The sequence below is a fragment of the Symphodus melops genome (assembly GCF_947650265.1).
Source record: "Symphodus melops genome assembly, chromosome: 20".
NCBI classification, from domain to species: Eukaryota; Metazoa; Chordata; class Actinopteri; order Labriformes; family Labridae; genus Symphodus; species Symphodus melops.
Window position 1 is genome coordinate 17512425 of NC_136710.1, and position 19390 is coordinate 17531814.

Below are 19390 nucleotides of genomic sequence, written 5' to 3' on the forward strand. Positions count from 1 at the left end.
AGTGCTATCAGATGGAATCCCCTTCGGGAGGTTTCCTGATGTCATTGCTAAATGTTTACGTTGACATTTTGTCAGCCCTCCGGGGCCCCCTATTGGTCGGGGGTCCCAAGTTGTGTCGTCTTCACGTACACGATACTGAGAGTAACTTTCTTCAGTCTTATTCACCTGCCCTCACACTGATATTTATACCGAGTATTGAAATGCTTCGGTCACCTCTTTGTAGAGCAGAAGAATGTCGACGTTTAAAGTCTTATTGTCCAAGGTGCCGATCTCATACATTCTCATCCGCTGTCCCGCTGCATCGTACAGGTATTTGATGTAGAGTTCCAGTCTTTCATTCTGCGTGTACTGACGGGAAGAGAATTTGAGGATATTTAAATCTCCCTTCTTTCACTTCTTCTTTCTGGAGTTTGTCATCAGGCTGTGATACTGCATGAACACTTACCAAACTTATTGCCCCGCTCATCAGAGGAGGACTTGCTGTAATTTGAAAGATGTACTGTATTAGACATTCGAAATAGCGTAAATGCACCTGATCTCTGTCTTAGTTACCAGTGTTAGAATACATGTCTCAGTATTTACACAGCACAACTCTACACACAATTAGACTTTCCTCAATCTGTCAGTGTTTACTTACCGCATGGTTGAGGCTTCAAGGCGAGGCAGCCTGCCAAAAGGCACGCTAATGCTATGAAGATTTTCATGTTTTCTCTGTGCAAGCTACTGTTTCAGACGGCAACAAACGCTCTGCTGCTCTGAAGGGAAGCCTTATGTACTGCCTTATGTACGGTCCCCGTAGGAAGTCCTGCCCCCTGGTTTTAAGTTGTGTCAGTTTTCTGTAATCAGACTCCCCTCTACATTAAGTGAGTTCCTCTCCTTTTATACTGTCACTGCTCTGTGGTCTCTTTATAAGTTATGGCAGATATCTCTTCATAAAGTTACAGAAAGTTGCGTCACCAGCGTACAGTGGGTCGGAGGTGAAGAATGTCGTTTGTGGTCAGAGAGGAGGGAAGCTGATGATCAACAAGTGGAGCAGGGAGGAGGATACTGGCAGAAAGATTTTATCTGAAGAAAAGTGAAATGTATTTGAACTGCTTGAACTGAATAATGGAATTACAGCTTTGATTTGAATAAAAAAAAAAATAGAATTTATGTTGTGAAATTAAACTGATAAAACACAATTGGAGATTAAATATTAGTAAATGCATCAATAATATATGGATTAGAGATCATTCGTTGTCATAAGGTCATGGTGCTGATACCATTTCAAAACATGTTACAGACGGCTGTCACATGGGATTGTTAAAAAAATAAACAGACATTATAAAATGTTGCATTGAGCAAATCCAGTTTGACAGCTTTATTGTTTATCCTTAAAAGAGAGCTGAAGGCACATCACTCACAGAGTTAACGTCCTCTTTTTGGATTTAGTTGAGAACAATGAAACGATGCATTCAGGAACACCAAGCTCCCCCAATCTGTTTTTAAAATGTATTGCAAATATGGAAACATTACATGTCCAGTTTTTAAGTTCAAGCAGTCCTAAAGAAGTAAAATATATTCATCAATAACAAGACATCAATCACATTATGTCAGGGAATCTGAACTACAACTTGTCATTGAACATTTTATAGAAGTGGATTACAATGGTTGGGTTCAGAGGTTCAGTTTGAATGGTTGGACATTTTGGTTAAAGAAGGCAACTACATCAATTCTTCCGATTGAACAAACTAAAGAAGCTAATCGGCTCTTCGTCTGTCGAAGCGTCTACACTCGGGCAGAAGGATGGAGGGTTGAGCAGACCGGGGTCAGACAGCCCGATGACGTTGTTGAAGTAGCTAAAAAAGAGGAACATCAAATGAGTTTTCTGGTTTCTAAAAGCCAACACCCAGCCTGCTGTTGAAGTAGAGTTAATACGACTCTCACTCTCAGTTGACTTATCACAACCTGTACACAGTTTATGTTCTCAATACAGCGTCCTCATCAAAGTGTCCATCATGGTCCCTGTTAGAGTTTGGAGGAGATACTGAAAAGCTTTAGGCGTGATGACTTGTGATGCCAAAGAGGGACCTAACAATTCATTTTCACATTCAACATTTTCACCTTCATATTAAAATAATTTCTTGTCTCCCCCCCAACAAACAAAACAAACAAACAAACAAACAAACAAACAAACAAACCAACAAGACAGCTAAAATTCTTCATGCTTCAGAAGGAGTGTGGGGTAATTAAACTAATGGGTGACTCGACCACTTCTTTAATACAGTGTACTGTAGGTGCCTGTAACATACTGACCTGTAGACCATCCATCCATATTGGCTTGTTTGAAATGATACGGAAACAGGAATGCATCCAAATTCAGTCACCGTGCTTATGTACATTCCTGTAGAGCCAGAATTAAAAAAAAAAAAAGAAGAAGAAAAGTTTTAGGATAGATATATGAACCGTTTTCGATGGCTCATACAAACAAATGTTCTCTGACCTCCTATGTTGGGCAGATTTCCTGTCCAGGTGTTGACCAGCAGGCCTTGCCCCGGTCCAGATGAGCTGCCGACGACAGCCTGGCCCAGCAGAGAGGCGTCCTTTGGGATGCCCAGAGGCATGAAGTCCACCTTCAGGGGGTATTTCTTGCAGGTACGGTTGTGGTGGTGGATCTCATACACGACATGCTGATGGATGGAAATGATTAGATGATTATTATATTCTTTTACACTGGACTTTAACATTTAATGACGGTATAAACGTTTTCTGTTCATAGTTTAGATTTTAGCATTACAGCTGTAACGATATCTTCAAACACAATCAAACATCAAATATGGACAATTTAAAAGAAGAAACAACAGCAACATTTTACACAGAAATACAACAGAAATCAAGTAGATCCTCCGTAACTGTCTCTGAGTCCTGACTGTCTACAATATGTGAGACGCTCGAGTCTTTCTGGCTGTGTTGTTGTCAGAGCTTTGTTTACATTGTTTACATGGACGTCCCGGACGGCTCATCCCGTTGTGTATAAAAGCTGTTTAAGTGAGGGACGAGCGAGAAGAAGAACAACAAACTGTACTCACTGCTTATTTGGCACAGGTGGTTTTAGATCAGTCATCATGTACATTCACATGCAATGTGAAGCTACAAGCTATCTAAAGAGCGCTACCATTAGCCTGCTAACACAACAGTGCAGCTTTGAGACAAGGACAGTTTTGTCCTATGGTGTGTTTCAGTTTGATAACTCCTTTGTGTGAACGCGAGTGGAGAGAGGTGTGTTGCTGGAGGAGAGCGGAGGCTTCACATTTTTTTTGTTTTTGCTTCGTGCTGTTGCTCAAGGGCGACATCTACTGGATCAAAAAGTGGAACATTCTTCCTTTTTATCGATTCGGAAAAAAAGCTATACTATCTTTTTTTCTTAACCAGCCGAGGGCACTACACTATCTGCTTCAGACAAACGAACAGTCGTGGGACAAAAATGCGAAGACCTTTGAGATTTCGAACAAGTGATGTCACAAAACGAGGATGACTCTACTAACCATAACTTCAATTATCGAATCCTTGAAAATGGAAAAAAAGTACAAAGTAACAAAAGACATATTTAGCATTTTAATGCCAAAGGAATAAAAACAGTTAAGGCAGATTTTCTTAAATTTGAACCATGTCTATCGGGTTAGGGTTAGCTTCATGCTAACAGATACTGGCAAATAGTGTTAACAGGCTAACAAAATTAGCACTGCAATATTTCAACATAGGAAACGAGGACATTTTGACTTTTGGTATACGTGAAAGTACGTTTTCTTTGTGTCCTAGAGAAAATACAAAATGTGAAGTTTAAATTTGTCTCTTAAATCCTCATATTTTTTACTATGAGATATATTTTTAAAATCTTTCTACCATTATTTTATGCAGTGGCTCAGAGAGAAACGTTTTTTTGATTTTGTCCAGCACATGTTGAAAAACTGACAATAAAGCTCAGTTCAAGTTCAGTCTTCAGTCAATGCAACTTTCCTCTTCTTATCACTCTACAATAAATATTTAATATTTCTGTAATTGCTTTTGTCACCTCTTTGTACATCAGAAGAAAATCGTAGGTGAAAGTCTGATTGTCCATCGTGCCAAACTCAAAGAGCCGTTTCCGCTGTCCCAGTGCATCGTACAGGTATTTGGCATAGAGCCACAGCCTTTCATTCTGCGTGGCCTGGAGAAAGGAGAATGCATGTTTAAATGTCTCTCTTTCACGTCTTTATAATGGAATGCTGCATTATCATAACTGAAAAACAATGAACACCTTACCACAGTGAGCGCTCCGCTGAGCAGAGGAGGACTCTCTGTGGTTTGAAGGAAGGACGTGTGAAATTATAACACAACATACAAATGGCTGATCCCCGTGTAAAATCAGCCAAGGCAAGCAATGCGAAACAAATGCTTCAGCCTTAAAAGGCACACAATCACTTCTTTCACTCTTGTCAGTGTTTACTCACCGCATGGGTGAGGCTGCTGGGCCAGGCAGCCTGCCAGTAAGCACGCTAATGCTACAAAGGTTTTCATATTTTCTGTCTAAACGACTCTTCTCAGGCAGCAACAAACACTCTGCTGCTGTGAAGGGGATTTACTTCCTTATATACGGGTCTCTGAGATCCAGGAGTAGGTCCTGCTTCCTGGTTTTATTTTTAACCCAGTCAGCTAGTTAGGGTCCTGTTATCAGGCCTGCATCAAGATTAAAGGTAATAAGTGTGATTCGCTCCTCCTTTAAATGACACATGTTCTACTTTCTGTGTGCCACAGGATTCATCTACATGCTAGATACACATTGCATAATTTTAGTGCACACTAGGTGAGGGGGTAAAGAGTTTCGTTTGTGTTGACGGGGGTCCATGCTATTTGTTTTTCTATGAAAGGAAAATCCCTTGAGAGGGAGTAGTGTTTAACTGAATATGTCAGTATGGCTGTAATTTGGTTGAATAGATGAATCAAGTACAACACCTGAGGCCTGTACAATGAAGAGTGTCTGGTTTTGGTCATCTGGCTTCACTAGCCCCAACAAAGATCATGTTCACATATATGGGGTGGTGTAAGCAGCATGTGACCATGTATTGTATATAAAACAGGTTTGCTGTCAGCACACTGTCATACTTCACAAAGAGCAAACTATATTAGAAGTTAAACACATAATCCAAACTAAAATCACACAGCTGCAGCAACAAATGCACAAAGATGCACAGAAAACATTCCCAAATGTGCAAATGCACAAATAAAATAATTTGATATCACTTACAAATTATAATGTGCACAAAAGATCTGAAAATATTAACTCCAATTCCTTTCCTTAAAATGTATTATTTTCTCAAATCTGTCGCGTCTGACTGTGTAAGATGTTATTTCAGCTGCAGCTGTGACAGGTTAAGGAGTAGTGTGAGGCTTGTAAAAAGTACTCATTGTAAAGTACTCATATTTTTCTTAATCTTTGTGTATTTTATAAAATCAGATCTATGTTTTTTTTAGTGCTTTGAGCAGTCATAGTTTGAACTGAAGGAGTTGAGTGTGAAACTAAAGCTTTGATATTCAGTTTAGCAAAGGAAGGTAAAGGTCCAGTAGAAGTGGGATGTGATCACATATCTCATTACTGGGAGAACTGAGTGTGCGCGTGGATAAGTTGTCAGATGAAGAAATTAAAACAAGCCGGTGGGTTTGGATTGAGGAGAAATAATGTATCTAAGAGGGGCGGCTGTGGATCAGCTGGTAGATTGGGTCGTTTCTCAACTGGAAGGTCTGAGTTCGATCCCCAGCTCCTTTAGCAACATGTCCAATGTGTTCTTGGACAAGACATCAAACCCTGAATTTTTACCACTGCTTCGTCTTGGGGTATGGGATTAAATGGGATTAGTTACCTCGAGTGGTTACTTTACAGAGCAACCTGTTTGTAATTTTGACATCGACTTTGAGTTATTTTCCTTCATTATCATCACTAATTACATAACTGGTTACAATTCAATAGACATGTTCCTATGCTTGGTTCAGCATTATGTCACCGGTATAAGAGGAAAAGTCAGACGGTACTTTATTTTTCCATATGTATAGTAGCGAAACCTGAAGTGTACCATTTACAGAGGCACAAATCCATACCCATAGTTTACAAAATAATGCCAAAATCATACCAACAGTTGAACCCACATAACCCCGCCTCATCAACCAACCCTGCAGGTTCAGTTCTCCTGTGTCCCCAAATGAACGTCACCGCTAGCATAAAATTCCCCACCAGTATTCTTGACCCCATCCAGTCTCGTCAAGAACTGTCTCCCGGCCACCTTGCCACTCATAACCACAATCATCAACTCGTCCCTCTGCTCTGATTCACTACCCAAAATACTCAAAGTGGCAGCATCAAGAAACCTGGACTAAATACAGACGGCATGTGCAACTTCCGCCCCCTTCTCCAACCTTTCTGTCAAAAATACTTGATTTGTTGTCGCCTCTCTCCTCCAACGCCACACTCTTTCACCCAGCCTCAGTTCTTCCAACACTGATCTCCTGTCTCCCAGACTTAGAACCAAGCACCAAACCTGGGGGGGGGGGGGGGGGGGGGGGGCAGAGCCTTCTCAGTAGCTGCCCCCTCCCTCTGGAAATTACTCCCTGCATACTTTCCACTCTTGCTCTGACCCTTCTAAATGACAAATCACTAATCACCTCTTCAACCTCACTTTTAATGTATGATTGCGATGTATGTTCTTTTTTTTATTTGTAGCTTTTACCTTTTATGTTGTTGTCTTTATGGTTATTGTGTCATGTTGCAATGTCTGCTCTCATTCAATGTTAATGAGCTAAAGTAGATACTATTAAACAACTTTACTGTTTAAGCTTGAAAGAAAGCAGAAGTCACATCTGCATACATGTACATGTCAAACAGTTTTATTTGTTTGGTGTCAGGAGAAAAAAGAAAATGATTCCGTCGTGGAAACTGAGCAAACCTACCAACAGAGAAGGTGGATTCAAATTTACACAAACTTCTGTTGAAGATTTCTGCCTGTTAAAGGGACGTTTTTTTTCTCGCCACACCATGACGGATTAAGCTGGGCCCTTGTCACAGAATGATCATGGTCTTTTTACCTGCTATTTTGTAATGTTAATGGACAAAAGAGTAAGGTCCTTAACCTGCTTTATGTAAAGTGTCTTGAGATAACACCTGTTATGAATTGACACTACATGAATAGAGATTGATTGATCAGTTTATTTACTGACATGATGAAAACATTTCCTCAGCCAGATTCAATTTACAGAAAATTATCAAAGAGTTGCAAAAAAAAAGGCTATGATTCAGAACTTTGATATAGCCAACAAAAGCAATATGATAGAGGCTTTGACACTTCAGTGAAAGGAGGACTCTTAATTCTTTCGTTGAAACAAGCTAATGAGGTCAACAGGCTCGTCGACAGTCATCGTGTTTGCGTCCGAGCAGAAGGATGGCGGGTTGAGCTGATCAGGGTTGGTGATCCCGATGACGTTGTCAAAGTAGCTAGTGAACAGAACGACACAGAATCAATATGCTGGTTCTTAAAACTCAAAGTCAGGTCTTTCCATTGACTGTATAAAAAAATGGACGTAGCCTCTGGTTTTAATGGTGAAGCCAATGCTTAAAGCCTTTGACCTGCATTCTCATTAAACGCCAGCAGGGGGGAAATACTACTGCTGCAAAAAGAAGTCTGTAATTGGTAGAAGAGCCTTCTTTTCCCCCATTGAACATTTTCATGGTCTCAATTATATTTTGAACTCCAGAGGTGTGGACTCGAGTCACATGACTTGGACTAGAGTCAGACTTGAGTCAAGGATTTGATAACTTTGGACTCAACTTGCCAAAATCATAAAAGACTTGCAACTCGACTTGGGCTTTAACACCAATGACTCATGACTTCACTTTGACTTGAGCCTAATGACTTGAAAATACTTGAGATTTTAATGTGTTATTATTTTAGGTCCTTATGATTAACGCGATGCGTAAAACACTGATGGAGTTTCACACTGAAAATATAATAAACGGTGCTCAGAGTATCGTGGGATTTGTCTCAACATGGGTGTGATTTATTAAAAACCCCAACGCTTTCATAAATACGATAACATTTAAGTGAGTTTGGTGTACCTGCAGCTCCTCTGCCGTCTGCATGTTTTTGCGCGAGCTGACACACACGCAAGAGCGCCAGCGACCAAAGTCTGCTTTTAGCGCAACAAAATCTGTGATCGGAATGGACTTTAATATTTACTCTGTGCATGGTAAGGATCAAGTCTTTATGTTCAGGAACGTACATAATCAGAAGAACGTACAGAATTGTCAAACGGCCATTTTGAATTTTCTTTGTTCACTCTCACCTCGTCTTTTCTCTAAATAATCAGCACCTTAAAAGCAGTAGACTGTTATCTATCAACCTATGGTCGATAGTCTGTTCAAACAAAGGAGTAAGGGTGGCATGGGTATTATTAACTTTAAAAAAAAAGGTAAATTCCTGACTTCATCTTAAATGATCCAGATCAGTGATCTGATTTAGTGGAACACATCGTTCAACACAAACTTGAAACCAATAAAAAGTGAAGAAACAGAATTTAGGAAAAATAAATAAATCAGTCAGTAACACTGGTGCTGTTATTATATTTTAAGAAGTAGTCGAAATTAAATCATATAAATAATCAGGATTTGTGTAACTGTAACAGATTATTACTCTGTTAAAATGGCTTTTCATTTGTTGAAGAGAGCTTAGGACTTGAGGACTTGAAATTCAAAGCTTAGGACTTTTGACTTGACTCGAGACTTGCCCGTCATTACTTGGGACTTGACTCGGGACTTGAGACCAAAGACTTGAGACTTACTTGTGACTTGCAAACCAATGACTTTGTCCCACCTATGTTGAAATCTTCTTTAGTCAATTATGGTCAGTTTTAAGAGTCAAAATGGTGCAAAGGAGTTTATGCTGTGATTGACAAGATGCCGACAACTATAAAGCCAAACACTAGGCCTCAGAAGAGGATTAGCCTGGTGAAGTAAATGTATACTCACGTCGTATGCAGCCATCCATATGGCTTGAGTTGGTACAAAAAGGTGACAGGAACGCATCCAAATTCAGTTACGGTCGTCATGAACGGCCCTTTAGAGCGAGAGATTAAACAAAAAAAAAAAAATATTATTGGACAGAAGAATAAATAGTTGAGACAGTTTTAAAAATGTCATGCTTTCTGACCTATGTTGGGCAGACTTCCTGTCCAAGTGTTAACCAGGAGTCCTTCCCCGGGTCTAGATGAGTCACCCAGGACTGACTGAGCCACTAGAGAGGAACCTGGTGGGACACCAAATTGCATAAAGCTTGTCTTCAGAGGGGCTTTAGTGCAGGTTTTGTCGTGTTCGTTGATGGTATACGAGACTTGCTGTCGGAGGGAGGGTGAGAGATTAAGAGAAAAGTATTACATTTCATGACGCTTTTATTTTCTCTTAAACCTCAAGTTTCCATTTATACGTATATTGAATAAACATTTTTGTTGTATAATATGTACATGAATTTAATCTACTCTGTGGAATGCTTTTTGTCATTTAAAATCATACACTTCAATATTTTTAAAAGTATTATATGAGTACAATAATTTTTTTGTCACCTCTCTATAGAGCCTAAGAACATCATAGTTGAAAGTCTGGTTGTCCACTGAGACTAACTCAAAGACCCGTACTCGTTCTCCTATTGCATCGTAGAGGTATTTGCCCATACCAAACACTTCATCATTCTGTGAAAACTGGAATAAAAAAAATAATTGGATGACATTAAATCTTCCACTCACTCTGACGGTTGTGTACATTGTGCACATACAGGACATTTGGAAAACAGTAAACACTTACAACAGAAAACCCGCCAGTCAGCAGAGGAGGACTTTCTGCGATTTGGAAGAAAAAGTGTGAAATTACAGCACTGCATGTGACCAGTATTAAACTAAGACTTAAGAAATGAAATCAAAGTGTTCCTCGCTGTTTACTTACTGCATGGGTGAGGCCTCTGGGCCAGGCTGCCTGTTAGCAAGCACGCAAATGCTAACAAGAGTTTCATATTTTCTGTGTACCGAGTTGCCGTTCAAACCCTGCAGTCAACAAACACTCTGCTGCTGGAGATGATGGTCACTCACGTATATAAAGACCTCTTCACATAAAAGTTAATGTTCTGTTAATACAAGGTCACAAGGTGTTGAGTAATGTTTGTGTTTTTAAAAAACAGATAGAGACGGTGGATTCAGCAGAGTGGAGAGGCTCATCTCTCAGTGAATGACATCACTGTCACACGATAGGTGTGACAGGTGTGGTGCTGACGTCACCAGAGCAGCTGACTGTCACATGAACTGTAGATTTTCATTCATAATAAGCTGTCACAAGCTTTTAAAATGAAGCTAACAGGGAATTATCAATCTTGTTGCCGACAGTCTTTTTTCCTGTAACATACAGACTGAATTTGTTTTATAACCAGCTGAAGAACTGACTCACAGGGGCTTTATATTAAATCTTCCCTTTTAATATCTTTACTTGTATGTCCATAGATCAACTCGATCAGTATATAAAGTAATGGATGGCTCAAGGACTTCTCTTCATAAGAATGGATCAAAGGTTTACCCCGATATCTTTGTATCAAATAAAAGATTAAATCGAATAGACATTTAGAAAAAACCTAATTTTGAACTAATGATGATACATTTTATTTATAGAGTGCTTTCATAGATTCAAAGAAACTTAACAAGGTAAAAGGATAAAACAGTACAATAAATAAACCAACAACCCCAGAAAACAAAGAAATACAGTTAAAAAGTGTATGTAGACAAGAATTCAAATGGTACATGTAGATTATAACTAAAGACATAAGTTAAAAGCAGTGTTGAAAAGGTCTTTTTAAAATTGAAAGCAACTGAAAGGCTCCCCAGGTTCGGTGCTTGGGCCGAGGGACGGTCAGGAGGTTAGCGACTGAGGAGTGGAGGACACAGAAAGAGATGTAGGGTGAAGCATGTCTTTGTGGTAGGAGCGGGCCTGGTTCGGGAGGATTTTGATTTTGATACGTAACGGGATAGGGAGCCAGTGAAAGTTCTGGAGGACAGGGCTGATGTGGTCACAGGAACGGGTGAGGAGGCGGGCGGCAGAGGTTTGGATGTACTTAAGTTTATTGAGGAGGTTGATGGTGGTGCAACATAGGACGCTATAGCAGTAATCGAGTAGTTATGTGATGAAGGCATGAATGAGGGTTTCAGCTGCAGGGAAAGAGAGAGGGGCGACGACTGGCGATGTTCTTGAGGTGGTGGAAAGCTGTTTTTGTGATTAGTTTAATGTGATTGGAAATGTGAGTTTGTTGTCAAAGGTGACTCCAAGGTTCCAACAGCGGGGTGAGGGTGGAGTTATCAACGGAGATGCGCAAGTCTTTGGCTGTAAAGGTGAGAGAGTTGGGACCTATGATGAGTTCGTCGGATTTGGTACAGTCCAGTTTAAGGAAATTTGTTTGCATCCAGGAATTGAAATCGGAAAGACAGTTAGAGATGGTAGAATGGGTCTGAAGGTGGATGGATTTGGTAGGTGTGTAGAGTTGGTTGTTGTCGCCGTAACAGTGAAAATGGAGACCGTGGTGATAGATAATCTAACTGAGGGGGAGAGGACCAAGCACAGAGCCCTGAGGGACACCTTGAGACAGGGGGGCAGTAGAAGAGGAGCAATTATTAATGAAAATGAACTCTTTCTGGTCTATGAGGTATGATGTCAACCAACTGAGGGCGCCATCCAAGATGGAGAGAAGAGATTGTAGGCAGGAAAGTAGGATGGTTGATTGTGTCAAAGGGGGGCAGTAGTGAGGTCCAGGAGGATGAGGACAAAGAGTCGGCCAGAGTCAGAGGGGAGGAGGAGGTCATTTGTGACTTTAAGGAGGGCAGTGTCACTGCTGTGTTGGGATCAGAATCCATATGGAAATTGGTCGTAGAGTGTTGTCTTGGTTAGATGGGACTTGATTTCATATATTTAGGATTTGTCTGACAACAGCACGTTCAAGGATCCTAGAGAGGAAAGGGAGGTTGGATATGGGTCAAAAGTTATTGATGTTATCAAAGTTGTATCCAGGTTTCTTGAGGACAGAGGGACAGCTAAGAGAGTAGTTTACAATTGTATTGATAACTGGGGAGATGGTGTGGAGGCAGCGTTTAACGAGGAAGGATGGGATGGGGTCTAAAATGCAGGTAGAGATGATCTTTGACAGATCAGCTTGGGTGAACAGAAGAGTAAAATGTTGAAATGTCGTTTTCTAACAATAGAACAACGTACCATGTGCCTGTAAGTATGAGTGCATGTGGTGTTATCTGTGGAGTATGTTAAGTTCTGTAAATTCTGTTGGCCAATTAATTAACAGCATTTTCCAGTATGTGTTAGCATCAAGCTAATGAACTAAGATATACATTCTGGTCTATCTGTGAGAAATTGCACACCACTGGGAAACGTGCGCTGCTTCTATCAAGAGAAATTCGATGAATTCGCAGAACAATCTTATGAAGTCAAAATATTTACTGAAGTAAATATCAGACACGAGTGCCTGATGTAGTGCAGGAAGTACAGTCATGATGTTCTCAGGTCATGATTTAAAAGACAACAGACTGGATGCTTAATGTCAATGAAATGAAGATTTTTTTTATTTTGAACGACAAATACTGTTGAACAACTCGACTGTTTGTCCTTGAAAGAAAGCAGAAGTCACATTTGCACACATGTACATGTCAAACAGTAACTTTATTATTTGTTTGGCTTCAGGAGAAAAAAGAAAACAATTTTGCCATGGAAACTGAGCAAACCCACCAACAGTCAGGTGATGCATTTCAAATTTCTTTTTTTTTTCAATTTACTGTCATGATGGAAACATTACCTCGACCAGATTACATTTCAAGCAAATTAGCAAAGAGGTTTAAAAAAAGAAGAAGCTAAGAATAAGAGTTAACTTTCAAAAAGCTTACGAAGCTTTGACACTTCAGTGAAAGGAGGACTCTTAATTCTTTCGTTGAAACAAGCTAATGAAGTCAACAGGCTCGTCGACAGTCATCGTGTTTGCGTCCGAGCAGAAGGATGGCGGGTTGAGCTGATCAGGGTTGGTGATCCCGATGACGTTGTCAAAGTAGCTAGTGAACAGAACGACACAGAATCAATATGCTGGTTCTTAAAACTCAAAGTCAGGTCTTTCCATTGACTGTATAAAAAATGGACGTAGCCTCTGGTTTTAATGGTGAAGCCAATGTTTAAAGCCTTTGACCTGCATTCTCATTAAACGCCGGCAGGGGGAAATACTACTGCTGCAAAAAGAAGTCTGTAATTGGTAGAAGAGCCTTCTTTTCCCCCATTGAACATTTTCATGGTCTCAATTATATTTTGAAATCTTCTTTAGTCAACTACGGTCAGTTTTAAGAGTCAAAAGCAGCAAAGGAGTTTATGCTGTGATTGACAAGATGCCGACAACTATAAAGCCAAACACTAGGCCTCAGAAGAGGATTACCCTGGTGAAGTAAATTTATACTCACGTCGTATGCAGCCATCCATATGGCTTGAGTTGGTACAAAAAGGTGACAGGAACGCATCCAAATTCAGTTACGGTCGTCATGACCTGTCCTTTAGAGCGAGAGATTAAACAAAAAAAAGAATATTATTGGACAGAAGAATAAATAGTTGAGACAGTTTTAAAAATGTCATGCTCTCTGACCTATGTCGGGCAGACTTCCTGTCCAAGTGTTAACCAGGAGTCCTTCCCCGGGTCTAGATGAGTCACCCAGGACTGACTGAGCCACTAGAGAGGAACCTGGTGGGACACCTAGATGCATAAAGCTTGTCTTCAGAGGGGCTTTGGTGCAGGTTTTGTCGTGTTCGTTGATGGTATACGAGACTTGCTGTCGGAGGGAGGGTGAGAGATTAAGAGAAAAGTATTAAAATTCATGACGCTTTTATTTTCTCTTACACCTGACATATTGAATAAACATTTTTGTTGTATAATATGTACATGAATTTAATCTACTCTGTGGAATGCATTTTGTCATTTAAAATCATACACTTCAATATTTTTAAAAGTATTATATGAGTACAATAATTTTTGTCACCTCTCTATAGAGTGCAAGAACATCATAGTTGAAAGTCTGGTTGTCCACTGAGACTAACTCAAAGACCCGTACTCGTTCTCCTATTGCATCGTAGAGGTATTTGCCCATAGCAAACACTTCATCATTCTGTGAAAACTGGAATAAAAAAAATAATTGGATGACATTAAATCTCCCACTCACTCTGACGGTTGTGTACATTGTGCTCATAAAGGACATTTGGAAAACAGTAAACACTTACAACAGAAAACCCGCCAGTCAGCAGAGGAGGACTTTCTGCGATTTGGAAGAAAAAGTGTGAAATTACAACACTGCATGTGACCAGTATTAAACTAAGACATAAGAAATGAAATCAAAGTGTTCCTCTCTGTTTACTTACTGCATGGGTGAGGCTTCTGGGCCAGGCAGCCTGTTAGCAAGCACGCAAATGCTAACAAGAGTTTCATATTTTCTGTGTTCCGAGTTGCCGTTCAAACCCTGCAGTCAACAAACACTCTGCTGCTGGAGATGGTGGTCACTCACATATATAAAGACCTCTTCTCATAAAAGTTAGTGTTCTGTTAATAAAAGGCCATAAAAGCATATCTCCTCATACAAACTCACCTGTTCTACTCTGTTAAATTCTGGGTAAAGTTTTGTTGCAAAGCGTCGAGAAAACGTCACATTTTATGATGTGTTGAGGAATGTTTGTGTTTTTAAAAAACAGATAGAGACGGTGGATTCAGCAGAGTGGAGAGGACAGTGAATGACATCACTGTCATATGATGTGCAGGTGTGGTGCTGACATCATAAGAGCACCTGACTGTCACATGAACTGTACCCTTTCATTTATAATAAGCAATTTTTTATACGCAGTTAACACAATCTTTTCTACAAGATCCACTGGACCGGGGGAGTCCACCTGCCTGGATGGGATGAACGCTGTTGGGTACGTGATGGATCCATGGAATACATGGAGAGTCATGTGCCTGGGAGTGCTTTTGGTGGAAGATGTTGAGGATGTGTATATATTCGGCCTCACGTTCACTGGTCTAATGCTGATTAGCCTTGGCATAGGCCTGGTGTACTGAAACATTGGGAAGACGGCAGCTCTGGCGGGAGCACCGAGGCTACCGGTCATGATGATCGAGATGGGCAAAGCTATTGGAGCACAGACTGTGGCGCTGGGCCGAAGGATGGATGGCATCTGGGGAAAGCTCACTGGGTCAGAAGTTATTGATGTTATCAGGGTTGTGTCCAGATTTCTTAAGGACAGGGGTAATGACAGCCAGTTTGAGAGACAGAGGGACAGTGGAGGAGCTAAGAGAGGAGTTTACAATTGTAGTTATAACTGGGGAGATGGTGTGGAGGCAGCGTTTAACGAGGAAGGATGGGATGGGGTCTAAAATGTAGGTAGAGATGATCTTTGACAGATCAGCTTGGGTGAACAGAAGAGTAAAATGTTGAAATGTCGTTTTCTAACAATAGAACAACGTACCATGTGCCTGTAAGTATGAGTGCATGTGGTGTTATCTGTGGAGTATGTTAAGTTCTGTAAATTCTGTTGGCCAATTAATTAACAGCATTTTCCAGTATGTGTTAGCATCAAGCTAATGAACTAAGATATACACTCTGGTCTATCTGTGAGAAATTGCACACCACTGGGAAACGTGCGCTGCTTCTATCAAGAGAAATTAGATGAATTTGCAGAACAATCTTATGAAGTCAAAATATTTACTGAAGTAAATATCAGACACGAGTGCCTGATGTAGTGCAGGAAGTACAGTCATGATGTTCTCAGGTCATGATTTAAAAGACAACAGACTGGATGCTTAATGTCAATGAAATGAAGATTTTTTTTTATTTTTAACGACAAATACTGTTGAACAACTCGACTGTTTGTCCTTGAAAGAAAGCAGAAGTCACATTTGCACACATGTACATGTCAAACAGTAACTTTATTATTTGTTTGGCTTCAGGAGAAAAAAGAAAACAATTTTGCCATGGAAACTGAGCAAACCCACCAACGGTCAGGTGATGCATTTCTCATGATTTCCTGTCATGATGGAAACATTACCTCGACCAGATTACATTTCAAGCAAATTAGCAAAGAGGTTTAAAAAAAGAAGAAGCTAAGAATAAGAGTTAACTTTCAAAAAGCTTACGAAGCTTTGACACTTCAGTGAAAGGAGGACTCTTAATTCTTTCGTTGAAACAAGCTAATGAAGTCAACAGGCTCGTCGACAGTCATCGTGTTTGCGTCCGAGCAGAAGGATGGCGGGTTGAGCTGATCAGGGTTGGTGATCCCGATGACGTTGTCGAAGTAGCTAGTGAACAGAACGACACAGAATCAATATGCTGGTTCTTAAAACTCAAAGTCAGGTCTTTCTATTGACTGTATAAAAAATGGACGTAGCCTCTGGTTTTAATGGTGAAGCCAATGTTTAAAGCCTTTTTAAACGCTCCCAGTTTTAAGAGTCAAAATGATGCAAAGCAGTTTATGGTGTGAAAAAGCCAAACTCCAGACCTCAGAAGAGGATTACCCTGGTGAAGTAAATGTATACTCACGTCGTATGCAGCCATCCATATGGCTTGCGTTTGTGCAAAATGGTGACAGGAACGCATCCAAATTCAGTTACGGTCGTCATGACCTGTCCTTTAGAGCGAGAGATTAACGAAAAAAAGAATATTATTGGATAGAAGAATAAATAGTTGAGACAGTTTTAAAAATGTCATGCTTTCTGACCTATGTTGGGCAGACTTCCTGTCCAAGTGTTAACCAGGAGTCCTTCCCCGGGTCTAGATGAGTCACCCAGGACTGACTGAGCCACTAGAGAGGAACCTGGTGGGACACCTAGATGCATAAAGCTTGTCTTCAGAGGGGCTTTGGTGCAGGTTTTGTCGTGTTCGTTGATGGTATACGAGACTTGCTGTCGGAGGGAGGGTGAGAGATTAAGAGAAAAATATTAAAATTCATGAACCTTTTATTTTCTCTTACACCTGACATATTGAATAAACATTAATTTAATCTACTCTGTGGAATGATTTTTGTCATTTAAAATCATACACTTCAATATTTTTGAAAGTATTATTTGAGTACAATATTTTTTTTCACCTCTCGAAAGAGTGCAAGAACATCATAGGTGAAAGTCTGGTTGTCCACGGTGCCTAACTCAAACGCCCGTACTCGTTCTCCTATTGCATCGTAGAGGTATTTGCCCATAGCAAACATTTCATCATTCTGTGAAAACTGGAATAAAAAAACAAATGGATTATGTTAAATTTCCCACTCACTCTGACGGTTGTGTACATTGTGCACATAAAGGACATTTTGAAAACAGTAAACACTTACAATAGAAAACCCGCCAGTCAGCAGAGGAGGACTTTCTGCGATTTGGAAGAAAAAGTGTGAAATTAAATGCACCTGACGGCGGTGTGATACAGCAATGGAAAACATTGCCAGTATTAAACTAAGACTTAAGAAATGAAATCAAAGCGTTCCTCTCTGTTTACTTACTGCATGGGTGAGGCTTCTGGGCCAGGCAGCCTGTTAGCAAGCACGCAAATGCTAACAAGAGTTTCATATTTTCAGTTTTCTGAGCTGCTGTTCAAACACTCTGCTGCTGGAGATGGTGGTCACTCACATATATAAAGACCTCTTCTCATAAAAGTTAGTGTTCTGTTAATAAAAGGTCATAAAAGCATCTCTCCTCATACAAACTCACCTGTTCTACTTTGTATGTTTCTGAAGGAATGAAGAAGATCTGAGCCATGACCTCCTTGTCGTAAAGACTCTTGTTGAATTCAGTCACGTAGTACTGTGCTGTCATCTGTCTCTCCACATCTTTCAGGTGAAACTGGACCTCCTTTGGCTTCAGGTAGTCTTTCCCCACGTAGCTAAGATCAGAAACGCTCACGTTAAGTAATGGTAAAGTCATTTTGTTCAGATAGTGTCTTAAATATGCTGGTGTAAAAACTGAATCCATATGGCCGTTCTCTGCTTGCCCTGCATCTCTATTGGCTCCCCGATGTAAATGCAGGTCTCCCGGGCCGTCCACAGCCCGGGAGACCTGCATCTTTCGTGCCTTTATTAGAGATAGCACAGTGGAAAGTAGCCACAGGCTGGGTCGAGCCTGGGCTGCCCGCATTGAGGACTATAGCCTATATATGGGCATGTGTGCACTAACCATTGCGCCACCAGTGCGCCCAGCAGACAGTATTTTTTTACTGCTTCAGACACAGTTGAGTTTTTCATTTTGAATCCAGACCAGTAAAGATGCACAGCCCTAATGTTTACAGTTATAAAAACACTTTTTAAGGTTTCCGCTGTTCAATTCCAATCACAGAAAAATCCCAGCTGGCTACACAGCAAGACATTGGCCCACAGTCATGACCCAATTTGAATTGAACTTCTTGCCCAATGAAACCAACACATGGAGCTGCTAACCCTGTCTTCAGTTATCTATTGCTCTACCTCCTGACCATCATATTATAATAATCTTATATGCTGTCTAATTTTATACTATGGCTATCATCAGTTGGAGTTCAAACTTACTGTGCGACGTCCTGTGCTTCTTGAGTTTAAATTGTATTTTGTCACTTTGCAGTCGCTTCAGCAGACATTCATGACAAACTCCAGCCAGGAGAGCTTGGTAGTCCTGCTGTGACAACAGATACTGTCTCTCAGAGACAACTCTGGTGCTGTCCTTTAGGCAGCTGTAGCACATGGGGTTCTTGCTCTGAGGGACTTTTACTTTTTCCGGAGAAGTATCTTCACTGCTTTGGCTCCCACTTTGATTCTCCTCCAGCATCTCAAATGAACTCTCTGTGGAAGTTTCAGTGGATGCACACTGTTCTGGAACACATTGGGAATGCTTTTGGATTGGATTTGCCAAGGAATTCTTCAGCGCAGGTTTTGAAGATACAAAGTCAACTTCAGCGTCCGTATTTGGGTCAACATTTGTGCTCTCTAGGGGTCTTGGCTTGATTGAGGCTCCCAGTTCTAATCTAGATGTGTGGTTTTTATGTTTCAAACCATCTGCCGAATCTGAGGTTTCTGAATCGAGTGTTTCCAACAGGAAGACGCTCCCATCAGAGTCTTGTGACTTGCTGACTTGGCTGGTTCCAGCTTTTGGTAGGATATGTGGCTGAGGTTTTATGCTGGAGGGGGAGTTCAGGTCAAGTGAGATCTTCTCCCATGATGACTGCGAACCGAAACTGTCACCGAGGGAGCTGGAAGATGTTCTGAGAGTTAGCTGGGAAAGGGATTGAACTGCTCCTTCACCTAGTGATGGCTTCAGTGGCACTCCAA

At 40.7% G+C, this 19390-nt stretch overlaps 6 protein-coding genes across 9 annotated transcripts in view; 1 reads left to right on the forward strand and 5 right to left on the reverse strand.

Annotated features, from left to right (window-relative positions):
• Positions 1-19390, reverse strand: part of LOC306841236 (ependymin-like) — a 130480-nt gene that overhangs the window by 1927 nt on the left and 109163 nt on the right. The window contains exons 2-4 of one of the 2 annotated variants that reach the window (XM_079371019.1): positions 638-726; positions 446-480; positions 214-348 (exon numbers count right to left, since the gene is read on the reverse strand). In XM_079371019.1, the coding sequence (XP_079227145.1) occupies positions 214-348; positions 446-480; positions 638-704 (237 nt within the window). In that variant the 5' untranslated portion in view covers positions 705-726. Of the gene's footprint in view, positions 1-213; positions 349-445; positions 481-637; positions 743-19390 lie in introns of those variants that run through there. The other variant, XM_079371018.1, reaches the window with a different exon arrangement.
• LOC306841238 (ependymin-like) lies at positions 1344-4644 on the reverse strand. Its single transcript, XM_079371022.1, has 6 exons — positions 4470-4644; positions 4282-4316; positions 4052-4186; positions 2483-2669; positions 2296-2383; positions 1344-1838 (listed from the first exon to the last, which is right to left on the reverse strand). The coding sequence occupies exons 1-6, from the start codon at positions 4534-4536 to the stop codon at positions 1709-1711; spliced, it is 642 nt and encodes a 213-aa protein (XP_079227148.1). The 5' UTR covers positions 4537-4644; the 3' UTR covers positions 1344-1708.
• LOC306841224 (RAS guanyl-releasing protein 2-like) overlaps positions 2546-19390 on the forward strand; it is an 83612-nt gene continuing 66767 nt past the window's right edge. For all 3 annotated transcript variants that reach the window (XM_079370977.1, XM_079370974.1, XM_079370978.1), the window contains exon 1: positions 2546-2634. The gene's annotated coding sequence lies outside the window, so the exon portion shown is untranslated. The remainder of the gene's footprint in view (positions 2635-19390) is intronic.
• LOC306841511 (ependymin-like) lies at positions 7194-10114 on the reverse strand. Its single transcript, XM_079371447.1, has 6 exons — positions 9995-10114; positions 9857-9891; positions 9619-9753; positions 9210-9393; positions 9029-9116; positions 7194-7498 (listed from the first exon to the last, which is right to left on the reverse strand). The coding sequence occupies exons 1-6, from the start codon at positions 10059-10061 to the stop codon at positions 7369-7371; spliced, it is 639 nt and encodes a 212-aa protein (XP_079227573.1). The 5' UTR covers positions 10062-10114; the 3' UTR covers positions 7194-7368.
• Positions 12634-14587, reverse strand: LOC306841239 (ependymin-like). Its single transcript, XM_079371023.1, has 6 exons — positions 14480-14587; positions 14342-14376; positions 14104-14238; positions 13713-13896; positions 13534-13621; positions 12634-13137 (listed from the first exon to the last, which is right to left on the reverse strand). Exons 1-6 carry the CDS (start codon positions 14544-14546, stop codon positions 13008-13010), a joined length of 639 nt encoding a protein of 212 aa, XP_079227149.1. The 5' UTR covers positions 14547-14587; the 3' UTR covers positions 12634-13007.
• On the reverse strand, positions 16165-17681 carry LOC306841240 (ependymin-like). Its single transcript, XM_079371024.1, has 6 exons — positions 17597-17681; positions 17432-17466; positions 17195-17329; positions 16826-17009; positions 16648-16735; positions 16165-16406 (listed from the first exon to the last, which is right to left on the reverse strand). The coding sequence occupies exons 1-6, from the start codon at positions 17661-17663 to the stop codon at positions 16277-16279; spliced, it is 639 nt and encodes a 212-aa protein (XP_079227150.1). The 5' UTR covers positions 17664-17681; the 3' UTR covers positions 16165-16276.

What these genes read in the sequence shown, in the direction of transcription:
- LOC306841239 (XM_079371023.1), bottom strand. Translation starts at nt 14,546, where the DNA reads ATGAAACTCTTGTTAGCATTTGCGTGCTTGCTAACAGGCTGCCTGGCC. An exon ending in TTCTTGCACTCTATAGAGAG is followed by an intron (nt 13,897 to 14,103) that starts GTGACAAAAATT and finishes TCCCTCCGACAG; the next exon opens with CAAGTCTCGTATACCATCAA. An exon ending in AGGAAGTCTGCCCGACATAG is followed by an intron (nt 13,622 to 13,712) that starts GTCAGAGAGCAT and finishes CTCGCTCTAAAG; the next exon opens with GACAGGTCATGACGACCGTA.
- LOC306841238 (XM_079371022.1), bottom strand. Translation starts at nt 4,536, where the DNA reads ATGAAAACCTTTGTAGCATTAGCGTGCTTACTGGCAGGCTGCCTGGCC. An exon ending in CCAGCAGCCTCACCCATGCG is followed by an intron (nt 4,317 to 4,469) that starts GTGAGTAAACAC and finishes TTCAAACCACAG; the next exon opens with AGAGTCCTCCTCTGCTCAGC. An exon ending in TATGGATGGATGGTCTACAG is followed by an intron (nt 1,839 to 2,295) that starts GTCAGTATGTTA and finishes CCTCTTTTTTAG; the next exon opens with CTACTTCAACAACGTCATCG.
- LOC306841240 (XM_079371024.1), bottom strand. Translation starts at nt 17,663, where the DNA reads ATGAAACTCTTGTTAGCATTTGCGTGCTTGCTAACAGGCTGCCTGGCC. An exon ending in TGACTGGCGGGTTTTCTATT is followed by an intron (nt 17,330 to 17,431) that starts GTAAGTGTTTAC and finishes TTTTTATTCCAG; the next exon opens with TTTTCACAGAATGATGAAAT. An exon ending in TTCTTGCACTCTTTCGAGAG is followed by an intron (nt 17,010 to 17,194) that starts GTGAAAAAAAAT and finishes TCCCTCCGACAG; the next exon opens with CAAGTCTCGTATACCATCAA.
- LOC306841511 (XM_079371447.1), bottom strand. Translation starts at nt 10,061, where the DNA reads ATGAAACTCTTGTTAGCATTTGCGTGCTTGCTAACAGGCAGCCTGGCC. An exon ending in TTCTTAGGCTCTATAGAGAG is followed by an intron (nt 9,394 to 9,618) that starts GTGACAAAAAAA and finishes TCCCTCCGACAG; the next exon opens with CAAGTCTCGTATACCATCAA. An exon ending in TATGGATGGCTGCATACGAC is followed by an intron (nt 7,499 to 9,028) that starts GTGAGTATACAT and finishes TCTGTTCACTAG; the next exon opens with CTACTTTGACAACGTCATCG.